Source organism: Sceloporus occidentalis, unplaced genomic scaffold (genome assembly GCF_023333645.1).
Source record: "Sceloporus occidentalis isolate IW3139 unplaced genomic scaffold, rSceOcc1.0.p SCAF_5, whole genome shotgun sequence".
Lineage (NCBI taxonomy): Eukaryota > Metazoa > Chordata > Lepidosauria > Squamata > Phrynosomatidae > Sceloporus > Sceloporus occidentalis.
This window is the reverse complement of record NW_028316985.1, coordinates 57,894,572-57,909,531: the sequence shown is the minus strand read 5'-3', so window position 1 is coordinate 57,909,531 and position 14,960 is coordinate 57,894,572. Positions and strand designations below refer to the sequence as shown.

The 14,960-nt window shown below is 37.1% G+C and overlaps 1 protein-coding gene across 5 annotated transcripts in view; it reads left to right on the top strand.

Annotated features, from left to right (window-relative positions):
- The window catches only part of MSRB3 (methionine sulfoxide reductase B3), an 87,039-nt gene that overhangs the window by 29,192 nt on the left and 42,887 nt on the right, over positions 1 to 14,960 (top strand). For all 5 annotated transcript variants that reach the window (XM_089524187.1, XM_089524190.1, XM_089524185.1 and 2 more), the window contains 2 exons: positions 11,219 to 11,327; positions 14,161 to 14,238. In XM_089524187.1, coding sequence (XP_089380313.1) covers positions 11,219 to 11,327; positions 14,161 to 14,238 — 187 coding nt within the window. The remainder of the gene's footprint in view (positions 1 to 11,218; positions 11,328 to 14,160; positions 14,239 to 14,960) is intronic.

The window sequence follows — 14,960 nt, the reverse complement described above, 5'->3', positions numbered from 1 at the left end:
AAAAGCACCCACCAGTTTCTAAAGGCTATATTTCAGAGTAAGGAACTGGCAAAACTACCTCTAAGTATTAATTGCCTAAGAAAACCCTATGAAATTCATGGAGTCACCATAAGTTAGCTGGCAACTGGAAGGCACATACACATAGGAATGCCATTGTGTAACAACATTGGTTTAAAGACAATATCACTATAATTCAATGGAGAGAAAAGTGGAAGACAGCTTAGGCAGTTTGTAAGAGGAATATTAATATTCTTGATAGGAGATGTGATGTTAGCAGGATAGTGTGGGGGGTAGCATACCTTTTGAGGGTCAGGGAAGGAAAAAGTTCAGACATTTTCTGAACTGCTTCTCTGTAGTTACTTCTTCAAGATATTAAAAAGTTAAAAATTAGGAAATACAGTTGGCTCTCCACATTCACGAGTTTGTTGTTAAGCAGCCCTCTGCCATTTTATATACTGTGCAGTACCTTTGAGACTAACTGAAAGAAAGAAGTTGGCAGTATGAGCTTTTGTAGACTTATGTCTACTTTCCTCAAATGCATCTGAGGAAGAAGACTTAAATCTATAAAAGCTCATGCTGCCAAATTCTTTCTTTTTTTTTTGTTAGTCTCAAAGATGCTACAAGATCTGTCTGCATTCAAAATGTAGAAAGAACATAAGAAGAGCTGTACTGGATGATACAAAAAGGATGTCTAGTCTAGTATGTTAACATTAGATATCTCTGAGCAGGGCCAGCCCAAGCCATTTTGCTGCCTGAGGCACCTGTGGTCCTTTCTATGTACAGAAGTTGACAACTGAATCATACTCCAAGATGACCCAACTTTCTACATCCACACCTGAGGCCACAGGATAGGTCAAGTGATATACACAGCTCGGTGCTCCATCTGAGAGGAACAGCAGAAAGGGCTTGGTGGAACAGTGGGTAAAGGGTTACAGCTGCTACCACCCAGCATCTACTACCTGAAGCAAGAGATGTGTTGGCCCAGCTTATGAAGAACTCCAGACATTCTCCATTGTTATTTTCCTCCCCAAGAATTTGCTGCTCAAAATGGTTCGTACCAAGCAAAAATTTGAGCATAAGAGCCCACTGATAGAAAGAGAACAGAACGAATACCTGCTTGCACCTTGTTATTGTGTGCCTTTTCTGACTCACGATGACCTTTTCAAAGGGTTTTCTTGACAAGATTTGTTCAGAGGAGGTTTGTCATTGTTTTCCCCTGTGGCTGAGAGCATGTGAGTTAACCAAGGTCACCCAGCAAGTTCCCATGGTTGAGCTGGGATTCAAACCCTGTTCTCCAGAGGTGTAGCCCAGTGCTCAAACCACTGCACCACACTCTTAATTATTTCTTCAGAGCTCAGAAGTAATTTGTTAAAAATCATGATTCATGATTTGGTGGGGTTTTTTTCAGTTTTAAATGTCATTATTTTGATTGTCATAATAGCAATTATATTTTCATATTGAGTAATGATTAACATTTCATGTTACTTAGATTTACTGGTGGAGGAATTGGGGGAGCCATTTTGATCATTTTAATTGCGTTTTTAAAAAACTTAAAAGTGAGACATTTAAATAAAAATTTATTAATAATTACAGCAAAAATATTAAACAGTTTATTGTATTAATCATTCATGAATTTTATTTATTTATTTGTTTGTTTGTTTGTTTATATCCCGCTCTTTTCCCAGGACTGGGACTCATGCATGCTGCATTACTCATGGTTAATGCAAAGAGTGTGTGTATGTGCCTCCAAGTTGCCTGTTTAATAGGATTTTCTTAAGCAAGGAATACTCCCAGGTGGTTTTGCCAGTTCCTTCCTCTGAAATATAGCTTACAGCACTTGAAATTTGTTGGTGGTCCTCCATCCCAGTACTAGCCAAGGCTGACCCTGCTTAGCTTAGACCTAGCAGAATCTGCTGCCTTTAACAGTATTTAGGCCACATCTGTATAAGTATCATACAGTGCACCCACACCATATGCAGGCGCACTATATGCAGCATCCAGCTTACGTGGAAGCTGCACAACAATTAAAGAAATTGTGCGTGCACCCATGGCATGTGCGCTGCCCTGAGCTATGAGCATGCACCCCATTGCTTGCAATGGGGCATGAGCATACCCAGATTTTCCCTTATGTGGGGATCTGGAATGGATCCCTGTGTAAGGGAAGGGCCCACTGTATACACCAGATCCTGCCTTATCTTGGAAGCTAAGCAGTGTCAGCCCTGGTTAGTACTTTGATGGAAGACCTCCAATATATACCATGTTCTGTAGGCTATATTTCAGAGGAAAGAACTGTCAAAACCACCTCTGAGTATTCCTTGACTAAGAAAAACCTATGAAATTCATGTGGTTGCCACTTGCAGACACATAACGCTCACACCAAGAAATTTCAGCTCATTGAGATCATTGTTCCACATTTCCGCTAGATGGCACTAGCTATGAATTCTTTTGGATAAACAAAATTGCTTTGTAAGCTTTCCAAAGTAGAGAGGTTTCACATACATGGAAACTGATAATAGAACTAAATGGTTATTAAGTGATCTTTAAAAATTAAATTTATCCTGTAAACAATATCAGTAGAGTTTTTGGAGACAGCTGTATGCAATTTTTAAAGTGAGTTCCCCACAGTATTTGTCAATTGATAATAGTCTTGTATGCCAGCATGATGTAGTGGTTTGAGCATTGGACTCCAACTCTGGAGACCAGGGTTCATATCCTTGCTTGGCCATGAAAACCCACTAGGTGACCTTGGGCAAGACACTTTCTCAGACTGGGAGAAAGGCAAAGTCAAACCCCCTCTGAAGAAATGTTTCCAATACAACCCCATGATAGATTTGCCTTAGGGTTGGAAATGACCTGAAAGTATACAATAACAATGCTAACTTTTCCTTGAAATGTTTCAATAAATCTTTACTTTTTTTAAATTCTAGGTAAATTTGGAAAGGGATAAATGAAATCGTTTTCCATGGGCTTTCTCCTTTCAAGGGAGCATTTACTGTGGATCACATTTATGCAGAACCTTAAAGATATTTGCTGTAGCAGAGTACCACATTTATATAAAGGCAAAACTTACTTTGCTTTGCTGTGAGTTTGCACTGTATGAGCTCACTCATCTTTGAGAATTGTACTCCCCTTCCCTTTAACACTGTTGTGTTGCTTGTATCACTTTTTGCATGCAGTAGAAAGCTCTTTCTCTCTTACAAGCCTAGAAAAGTAGAATTACTTACACAGTACTTTATTTATGATGATGAAATTCTGAAACACATGGATGCTTTTTAACACTTAAGTGTTTGTTTCTCCAAATAAAGTTTTATTTACATTACTATGCAGTGTTTAATTGCTAGAAAATGAAAAACCATTGATAAAAATAACTTCTTTAAGTCCATAGTGGAAATTATAACACATCTTTATGAAGTTATTGGGCATATCATGTTTGTTCTTTTTTTGTTTGTGCTAGATACAAAAGTTTCTTAATTGGTTGTAATAGCAACTTAGACAGCCTTATTGTACAAATTGCATTTAAGGACACTTTTTTAAAGGTTTTCTTGCATAATTTTAAAACAGAAATATTAATAAAGTGATTCATGATCTCCATGATCCCTGGGAACAATAATATTGTTAAAATTAACAACAGCTAAGTATAAATGTTACAACATGACTATGGCCTTCAAGATACTGCAGACTTCAGCTCCCATAGATCTGGAATTTGTAGACCAAAACATCTGGAGGGCTAAAAGTCCCTTGTCCTGACTTATAAGATATTTTGAATAATTATTTGTTACTTTAAAAAGACTGTACTCATTCCTGTGCCCATCAAAATGCTTATCTGAGCTTCATTTCACTGTCTGAATATATGTGTTGAAATACATCCCAGTAGCAGGCCATCATTTGTTCATTTTCATGTGGTCACTTGTCCTTACAGTAACCTATGAATTGTTTTTATGTACATATAATATTTGTTATTGAGTATATATAAGAAGGGCCAGCATGGTGTAATGGTTAAAGTGTTTTAAGTGTTGGACTACAACTTTGGAAACCAGGGTTCAATCCCCCGCTAGGCCATAGAAACCTACTGGGTGACGTTGGGCAAGTCACACACTCTGCCTCAGAAAATGGTGTGATGTGCTTGCCTTAGCATTGCCATAAGTTGGAAATGACTTGAAAGCATGCAAGAACAACAATATTTAGCATACATATACACACACAGGCCAGGCTTGTTCTTTTTTCCTGTTTCCCAGCTCCATAATATTGCATGAGATCTTTTATATGATATGCAACTTGGATTTCTGAGATGTGCATGTTTTAGTGTCAAATTGCTACACATAATATTTCTAATAGTCCAGAGTTCTGCACTCAACTCCTTTCTTCATGGAGCATTTGAATGGATTCACTCCAACTGAGCGGGCAAAAGTTTGTGTGAATCTCTTTTGGTGCATGATACTGTCCTTCCCCCATTTAAGTGAATTAGTGGAGCTCAGCTGTGTATTAGATCTGCTGTATATACAAGAAGTAACTGAATTAAGGCAAGTATTCTCCATATGACTAATATATTAGATATTTAGTACCCATTGTAGTGCCAGTTATGGTCATCTGCACACTTTGGGTTTATAGTATCAACATTTTAACGAAAACTCCCAAAGTCTACCCACTGGAGCTAGATGCAAAAGAATGACTCAGGATTTAGTGGTTACAGAATTACATACAATAATATTACCTGCAGTGTTCTACTTTTGGGGTTAATAAAGATATAATGATATCCCTTTTGAATAGTAACACAGCAACTGATAATGTTATTCCCCCCCCCCCCCATGAAATTAGTAAATTATTTACACATTACGTACTTTTGCTTGTTATTTTCTGTGACATTTGGGAGCATTTTGAGGGGAGCTGTTCAAATTTTAGACCACTTTTTTGTTTTTTGGTAGGTATTTCAGAAAACAAGAAATGGAAAAAACCCCAAAGGAACAGATAACACAATGACTAATTGAAAATAGTTCTTTTTTGAAATGTTTATGGTTAAAAGTTACTTTGGAGGGGGGGTCTTTTCATCACATTACCTTTAAGAAAGAACGTTCCCAAGTTTGCTCAGGAGGTGGAGCAAATTACCTACTGAACTCTATAAACTTCACTGACTATACAGATCAAAAATTCATGACGTTTTAATTTATCCCTCTGAAGATGCCAGTCACAGCTGCTGGCAAAACATCAAAGATAAACTCTTCTAGAACACAGTCTCATAGCCCAGAAAACCCACAAAAAATTATCCCTAAAATTGTTGTTACAGAAATTGATGAATCTTACTGATCAGCTGTAAATCACCTAGAGATCCGTTTGTGGATCTTGATGCAACTTCAGCCCACCATGAAATGATAGGCCATGCCACAATCTAATTTAGCTGTAGTGTTTGGATTTATTTTATTTTTATTATATCCCACTTTTCTCGCAGGATAGGATTCAAGGAAGCTTTAAGCTTTGTCACATTAATCTCATACTCAAAATTAATATATATATATCCTGGTTCCCAAAGCATTAAAAGAATTCTGACATATGAAAAGAGGTGACAACCTAAATGTTCCTATATAGTTCCCATAAAACTGGGAGAGAACTTATACAGAAGACTATACATATACAAACTACACCTTACCAATGAAAGCATGAGAAACCAGTACAGAACCAGTGTCCCCCCCATACCTATTTAAGATTATTAAATGGGGGAAATATATGAAACCTTTTAAAAACACCAATTATGGGATGCATAATTTGATGGATTAATTACGTTCTTTTTAGATTGGCTTAATCACAGGCTTTTAAAAATATAGACTTACTTTAGCTCAGAGAGAAATTATATATATATATATATATATATATATATATATAGTAGGCATTTTAAAAAAAATATATAATAGCCATGTTTTCTTTTTCAGTCCTATGGTCTTCTTCTTTTTGGACTAATTTAATTGATTGAGACATAACACATTAGTAGCTGTTCTGAGTCCCTCGGGGAAAGTAGTCAATATAGAATAAAATAAATAGTTTTTTAAAACCCTGTGGATTTAGGCTGCAGGTTATAATAAATTCTGTTAATGAAAGTTTATATAATAAAACAACATTGTTCTGTCTGCAGGTTTTTTAATGTTACTTCTCCATTGCTGATGAAATATAGTGCTGAATCTTCCTTTTGATTTTACATAAACTTTGGAAAGACATACTAATAAAGAAACACAGTATAGACTAAGAATGTGTCTCTGCTGCCTGACTTCTTAGAATAAGCAGCAGAAGGTTAAAAAGTACAAACCTCACTTACAGTTTGGAATCAATATTTACGTATATTTAAGGTTGAGAAGCCAAGATGTCAGAAGATCTTGCTAATTTGAAGGGTGACCTTTAGAGACCAAAACCTAATAATTTGTCAGCTATGACACAAGGCACATTGTTGCAATTTTTTTTGTGAGTAATCCTTTAGTGATACTTGTGAGGAAAAGAAATCTGAAATGAAATATTTAGCACATGACATTAGATTTAAATTAACAAAAGGAATCATGGGCATTCAAAGCTTCCCATTAAAAATGAGGCTTCCGTAGCTGTTAATGAGGGAGCTCCCAACAGAAGGGAAGAGAGTTTTGAAAAAATGTTTAATCAATAATTTCTATTCTCTGGCATAAAAAGTTCCTTTTCAGTATCTTGCATCCAAAAGCTAAACTTGCAATGTCTGTAGTATTTACTTCATTCACCTGGTTTTGATTTATTTATTTCTATCTGCAAAAACTTAACAAGGTTAGTTGATAGTGACTAGCATTAGCATGTATTTCTTTCCTTTTTATTCTAATAAAAACATGGAAACGGAATAAAGGGGAGGGGGAACATCTTTGGTTAAATTATTTAAAAGCATCTGTTCTTTAAGCTACTTTTTATGAACACTTCTTGGTAATGACTGAAGGTAAAAAAAAGGGGCAGAAAAGCATCCAATGTTAGGAAATTGCAATCCAATACCATGTAATTTAAACCTGCCGTTTCTTCTCTTGTACTAAATGACATACAGATGGATAGCTCTGGTCACTCTACTTTCAGAACACAATTGCTTTCTTTATGAGCATATATCTATTACTCTGAAACTTTTGTGAAGACTGTTTATTTCTAATCAAGCATAAGCCCTTCTGTAATTAGAAAAACCCATTTCAAAAAAGTTAATTTTTCAGAGCCAGTTTAAATATAACCATTTGGGAAGGTTTTATTCTCTAAAAACACCTGTGTAATTTCTGAACATAATTTCAAACAGATATATTTCTATCCTAGCCAGCTGAAAATGTGAAAACAAGACATTGGACATCTACCTTTGCTTGTCTATATACCATTCTGAATTTTTAAAGTTATTTGTGCCCAACAAGCCCTCCTTCATCTTGTTAAAATAGATCAAAGCCTGAGAGAGAAAGAAACACGTAAAGTTGCAGCACATTTCCAAACCTGAATAGGACATGAGTCCAATGAGATTTACCCTCAGATAAGCACATATAGGATTTCAGCCTCACAGATAATTTATAGTTTAAACCTAAACATGTTTACTCAGAGGTAAATCCCGTTGTTTTAAATGGGCTTCTTCTCAGGTAAATGGGCACAGGATTGCTCCCTATATGTATTAATGAGCAAAACAACTGCTCATACGTTAGCTTAATTTCTCCAATCATAGAAAAATATTTTTTTACCATCTAAAAAAACCAAAACAAAGCAAAAACTAGGGAGGACCTTTGAAGAATTTTTTTAAAAATACATACTGTACTTACAGTTACAGTATGCAGTTATTTAAAACATATTCCACCTCTCCACTGTCTAAAACCACTTCCTATAAAGCGAATGCAAAAATAAAAGCCCAGATCTAGCAGATCATGAATTCTTACAGTGTAAAATGAATGCAGGAGGAGAACACTGGTATCCTTCAAGGTCTTACTACCTTTTATATATTTATGTGACGTTATTGCTGTGTACTTGTTTGGTTAAATATTTCTTATTTGTTAAAGTCACTCTAGCCCAGAACAGATGGGCAGCAAAAAGCAGCACTCCCATCAGTATGTTCATATGCAGCATTAGGGTTAGGGTCAGGGTCAGGAATCAGGATGTATTACAATTTTAAGAGCCTCTCTTCCATCGGATCATTTATATGCAGGATTGAAAATGCACATTTTACACTCTAAGGAGAACTGTCCCAGCTTATTTTTGCTCTGGCTTTTAGCCCTCGAGTGTGGGTTCAATTTGGTTTCCACCCCCTGTGTCAAGAAAATCGAAGTAATATGCTCTGGTTGTCAGTAAGTTGTCCTCATCCAGAAAAATGGAAATTTCTTTCATTGCAGGGTAATTGGCTTCCTACTGGGAATACTAAACTCTAGCAAAAAGCACAGTAGAGCTTAACATTCCCAGTAAGAAGCCAGTGTCCCACAATGACTCGCCAAAATACCCTAAAGGCACCAAAGCTGTCTGATACTGGAAGCTAAGATGGGCTAGCCCTGGTTAATACTTGGATGGGAGACTGCCAGCAAATACCAGATGCTGTAGACTGTATTTCAGAAGAAGGAACTAGCAAAACCACCTCTGAATATTCCTTGCCTAAGTAAACTCCATGAAATTCAAAAATCGACATGTGACAAGAATACACACAGCCACAATCCTTAGCCTAATCCTTAATCCATGGGAATTCTCACTGTGGCCAGAAAATATCCCACAATTAATACAAGTTCTTCTTGCTTATTTCTGGTGTACGAATGTTAATACTTTCAAACTTTGTATATTAAGATTTTCAATAGTCAAAGACAAAACAGACTGATCACTTAGCAGCCTCCAACCAAAGTCTATTTCCAACAGATATTATAATAACCAAACTGAGGAATGCAACAAGGCTTAATCTGTTTTTATTGACTCCAGATTATTCTTTAAGATGCCAACAATTTAGATCTAAAAATCCAAATTGTAGTGTATCCTCCAATTAAATGCTTAGATTACTGAATGGTAGAAGCAAGATATCCAAAACAGCATCATACATTTTTCAAGCATTGTTTTTCTTAAAATTCAAATTGTACAAGAGCCAAATGATTAGTAGTTCATTTATATCACAAACAAATTGAAATTGAAATGCACTGGGTGCATGCTGGTTTAACAGACATAGGCTTACAAAGCTATCAGTAATATTTATTTATCTCTATAACAACCATCAAAGCTTTAAAAATGTTTTCTTTATGGAGGATCTTTAAAGCATTTTAGGGTAAAGAAGTACCTGTATAGTAACTGCAAGTGTGTAGGGTTATCTAAAGGTGTAACCACACTGCAGAAATATAGCAGTTTGACACTACTTTACTTGCCATAACAGACCAGGCTGAATACCTCACCAAACTACAAATCCCAGGATCCCACAGGATGAAGTCATGACTGGTGAAGTATTGTCAAACTGCTTAATTTCTGCAGTGTGGAAGAGCTGTAAGCCAGTGGTATTCAAAGTGGTTGTGTGTGAATGAGTGGGAACGGCAAGCTATTGGCTGCAGATCTGTAGAGACTTTTTATAATAATAATGGTCCCATACAGACAGGCCAAAATAAAGCTGCTTCGGGTCACTTTGGCAGTATGCTGTTTAAATGATGCATGTGTCCAAAGAGGCTGGAAGCTGTGCCAAAGCCACACGTTAGTCCTAAGCACTGTAGTGCAGCTTTGGCGCAGCTTCTGGCCTCTTAAGATGCGTGTGTCATTTAAACAGCATACCTCCAAGGTGACCTGAAGCAGCTTTAGTTTGGCCTGTCTGTAATGGCCCATCGAAACAGTTGTGGTCACTGAGTATGATTTTGGTGCTGGTTTCTGACACATTGGAGGCAAAGACTTTGCTGATTGTCCACATCAGAAGCTTAAGAAATATTGACCTCTACATGAATCTGTGGCAGTAAAAATAACAAAGAATTACAGTATTATGATTCCCCATAATGCTAAATTGTAGCCCAAAGAGTAGCTCTTCCGCGCTGTGACCAAAGAGCACTTTTTGGTGCAGCCTTCCCACATGCTTGTGACACATAGCTAAGGGCTGCTTTGTGTCATTTTTTTATGCCAGAAACCTAGAAGTATTTTGTAACACCTTAAGAAACAGAAACAAATTTCTTCTTATACTTTGCTAGTGTGGTGGTGGGGATGGTGGATTAAAACATTTCATCTCCTGCAGAACCATAGTCTTTAGAACAAATTATAAAATGGGCCAAGTTATCCTGAACTGGGATTAAACATAATATGCCCATTAACTTTTATCCACAATATACAGGTTGAGTCCCATATCTGGAATTCCAAAATCCAAAATATTCTAAAATTGTCAACATGGATACCTGAGATAGTGAGACCCTTGCTTTCTGATTGTTCAGTGTACACAAATTTTGTTTCATGTACAACATTATTACATATTGTATATAAAACTACCTTCACGGTATGTGTATAAGATGTACAGTGGGCCCTCAGTATCTACTCGGTTTTGGTTCCAGGAGTTCTTGTGGATACCAAAATCTGTGGAAGCTCAAGTCCCATTAAAACAATGGCATTGTAAAAGAGTGTATATAAAATGGCAAATCAAGGTTTGCTTATTGGTATTTATATTTTTTTGATATTTTGAATTAGTGGATAGTTGAATCTGTGGATAAAAAAATCTGTGGATATGGAGGGCTGAACGTATATGAAACCTAAACAATGTCATGTTTAAACTTGGGTCCCACCTCCCAGATATCTCATTATGTATATGCAAACATTGCAAAATCTGAAAAACTCCAAAATCCAAAACACTTCTGGTCCCAACCATTTCAGATAAGGAGACTCAACCTGTAGATGTTTTGTAAATGTAAAAGCTGTACTCTTAAGTATAATTACCAGGAAGTTATGACTGAAGTTATTTAGTCTCAGGATGTCACCTTCTTGTGAATGACTATGTGAATGTTGATGTCTTGCCAATGGTTGTGACCTTTTCCTGCATAGAGAAAGCTTTGGCTGACTCACATTATTGCTGTTCCAGAAGAATCACCTGCTTTGCATACAGCAGACTTTTTCAAGCTGGATGGAAGAAGCAATCAGCTGTGCCACCCTTTAATGTGTTAGGATCCAATCTGGCCATTGGAAAAATGAACACAGAAGCTGTGCTTTTGGTTTAAAGACAACACAATTGTTTCAGATTTAAACTGAAAAAAGATTATTTCTCCCATATCCTCTCTTTTTGCAGGGTCACGTAGGGATAAAAAGAGCTGCAAGGTGGTCTTTCCCCAGGAAGAACTGAGGAAGCGGTTGACGCCTTTGCAGTTCCATGTTACTCAGGAGAAAGGGACCGAAAGGTAAGGCATGACAAGAGAGAGGAGGCCAACAATATATGACCATTTTTCCTTCACGGGCTGCTGTTTTCCCTTCTCTCAGACTTCACATTTTCAGAAAATTCTGCAATTGTTTACTAACTTATACAAATTAACACTACTAAACAAATCGGGAATTTGCAGTGTGGAGGGCAAGGTCATAGACTTCATAAATATAAAATGAACACAATTTGGCCTCTTGGCTTACGTTTAGGATCTGTTTTTAGTTTACTGAAAGATGTATGGAAGTAATGGTAGTTAAGGAACTCTTTTGTTGTTGTTTTGTGCATATGTGTATGTGAAGCAGAGACACCCTAGTAAGCAGAACCATAAGGGAAATAGTATTGTGTCATTAAAGCTGAACATTTGAAGGTGGTCGTTGTATGTACTGCACAGACGTTTTGGCTGGGAAAGGGGAGGGAGAACATAATTTTGTTTCCTTCTATTCCAGTCGAGTTTCTTTTTTGAAGCACATGTGGAGAAAGTATTTATTGGCTCATTTGTGGCTGGAATGTCAAATATTTTCAATAACTGCCCTCATATGGTTTTACTCCTTGTAAGCAAGCTCTAAATCCTAAAGTAGGATTTGGGAGGGAGGAGAGAAAGAAAAAAGAGACAAGAGCTCAATTGCAAGGTTCCAACATGAATATAATTCTTCTCAGCTGAATCTAGCTTGAAGAATTGTCCCCTTTGCGAACATCTAAACTATCTGAGTGTTTTGTTCTGACTGCAGAAGGTATAACCAATCCTTTTTGGGCTTCTGATCCAGTAGCAGCAATGACATAAACTTGTTGCCGTTTCAAAAATCTATAAGGCCCTTTTGCCACATGTGGGGTCCTAGTGAATTGGCAACACTCTTCCTGCTGGAATATACCTTTAATAGACTTTTTCTTAGTGGGGATGACAGGAACTAACTAAGCCATTTTCTATGTCCCAACAACCTGGCAGTGGTGTTCCTTCAGAAGGTTTTCCCAGCTGAATTTAATAAATAATTAATAATATAAAACTTTTATTTGTATCCCACTTTTCTGTGACGTGACAATCAAAGCGACTCACAACACATTAAAATCCACATTTATAACATTGTGTCCCAAATTCCCCCCCTTAAAACAGCATTAAACATGTTACAATCAAACTATCTATTAAAACGGAATTATATATACACACACACACATATATATATAACAAGGACAGAGTGGTGGGCTGATACATGATGTGAGGGGCAGTCATTCTGTGACCGGGCACTTTTATTCAGGAAAGGCCTGCCGGAAGAGATCTGTCTTGACAGTTTTTTTAAAGCTGTCTAAGCTGGCAATTTGACGGATCTCGTCTGGCAGACCGTTCCATAGTTTGGGAGCAATTGCAGAGAAGGCCCTCTGGGAGGTAGCAGTTAGTCTGGTTTTTAAAGGCTGCAATAGATTCCTCCCAGAAGACTTGAGGGTGCGGGTCGGATTATATAGAAGCAGGCGATCCCTCAAATAGGTTGGGCCCAAGCCATGTAGGGCTTTAAAGGTTATAACCAACACCTTGTACTGTGCCCGGAAACTAATAGGCAGCCAGTGAAGAGATTTTAGGACTGGTGTTATTCGGTCACTCCTAGTTTTTCCGGCGACCAGCCTGGCTGCCATATTTTGCACTAGTTGAAGTTTCCGGACTAGTCACAAGGGTAGCCCCATGTAGAGCGCATTACAGAAATCAAGTTACCAGTGAATGTACAACAGTTTCTAGGTCCTTTACTTCCAGGAAAGGGCGCAGCTAGCATCAGCCAAAGCTGATAACAGGCACTCTTGATCGTCACATTCACCTGATTTCTCATGTGAAGCGACGGATCTAGGAGCATCCCCAGACTGCGAACACAGTCCTTTGTGGAGAGTGTGACCCCATCTAGGACTGGAGGTTGCAACTCTATACCTGGTTTGGGGGCCCCTACTATAAGTACCTCCGTTTTGTCTGGATTCAGCCTGAGTTTGTTTTTCCTCATCCAGCCCATTACCGCTTCAAGACACTGATTGTGGGGAGAAATGCCATCTGTTGTCATAGCTGCTGATCGGGACATGGAGAAATTTATGATTGTCTACTAGTTTAGCACTACGATTTAGTGATGCAAACAACCAGAGGTTAGGTCATTTAAGAAATCCGGTTTATATATATATATATATAAATGGACCCCCTAAAAAGGGTGAAATGATAATAAAAACAAGCTGCAGAACACAGCCTTTTTGTTGAGGTAGCACAGCTGATTTGTATTAGATGAATGACCTCCTAGCCTTTAAGATTGTTAACTTAGAAAAATATTCCCTTAAAGCAGTACTATTCCTTTTCAAATTAAAATATAGAGCTCACACAGCTTGAAATCACGGCCAGCTCTCCCCCCTCCCCAATTTTGATTCTTTTGGTACTTGAACATACATTGGTGTCCAATCTTCCTGACGGTTCCTGTACTAATGTTTCATGTATGGTTTAATACAAGAGATCAGCACTAAGACATACAGTTAGAAGGATGCTTAGGAGTGAAATTTATTTTAAAATGACCTTCATATTTAGGTAGAAATTAAAGAACTCATCTAAACATATTTAATAACATATAAGTGAACCTGTGTTTTGTCGTTTGAACAGTAGCTTCATTTCTTTTGAAAGAAACATTTATGTTTGGATTTTAATAGGCATATGTTAAAATAAAGGACAATAACGCATAAATTATGATGTGCTAATTATTGCAGAGAATTTGTTGTTTAGAACTTATCAGTCCATTTCTGTGTTAATGAAAGAAGAGCACCTTAATGTTAAAAGTATTATTGTACTGTTTCTCTTATTCTAGTGCTTTTGAAGGAGAATATACATATCACAAAGCTTCTGGAATATACAAATGTGTTGTTTGTGGAACTCCTTTGTTCAAGTGAGTAAATTCAATAAAGTTGCAAGATGATGACTTTATTATTCCTGAATGTTATATAAGAACTATGTAAAGAATGTTAACAAAACAAAGGTCCTAAACACACTGAAGAAATAATCCAGTTTGAGATCACTTTAACTGATATTTGATTTGATTTGATTTCTGATGTTCTCAGTCTGTTGCGTCCTTATTTTATCTAATTCTATCTTGTATTACTATCTATTGTTTTATATGTATTTTGTAGAATGTACGCCAATGGCAGGTTTCATTTTTATCGATTTTATTGTCTGTATGTACAGCATTGTGTAAATCTACAGCGCTATATAAAGTATAACAACAAAAACAACAACAACAACAATAATAACTGCTCTGGCTCAGTGCTAAGTAATCTTGGGAGTTGTAGTTTATTGTGGCACCAGACAGAGAAGGCTAAATGCCTCACAAAACTACAGCATTGAGCCAGGGCATTGAGCCTGAATTATTTCTGCAGTGTGTTTTGGACCACAGTCTTTAATTTGAGTTATACCAACGTGACCAAAATTGTTCCTGCTAGGGTTGCCAGTTAAGAATTTCCCCAGGCCCTGAGGTTTTCAGGCCAAAACCTGAGACCTAGGTGATGACATTAAGCATTGTGCATTAAGTATTAATCACAGTTGATCATAGCTTGTCACTCAAACACACATACATGCAAATATAGAACATATTTTCCTTCTTGGAAATTAAAA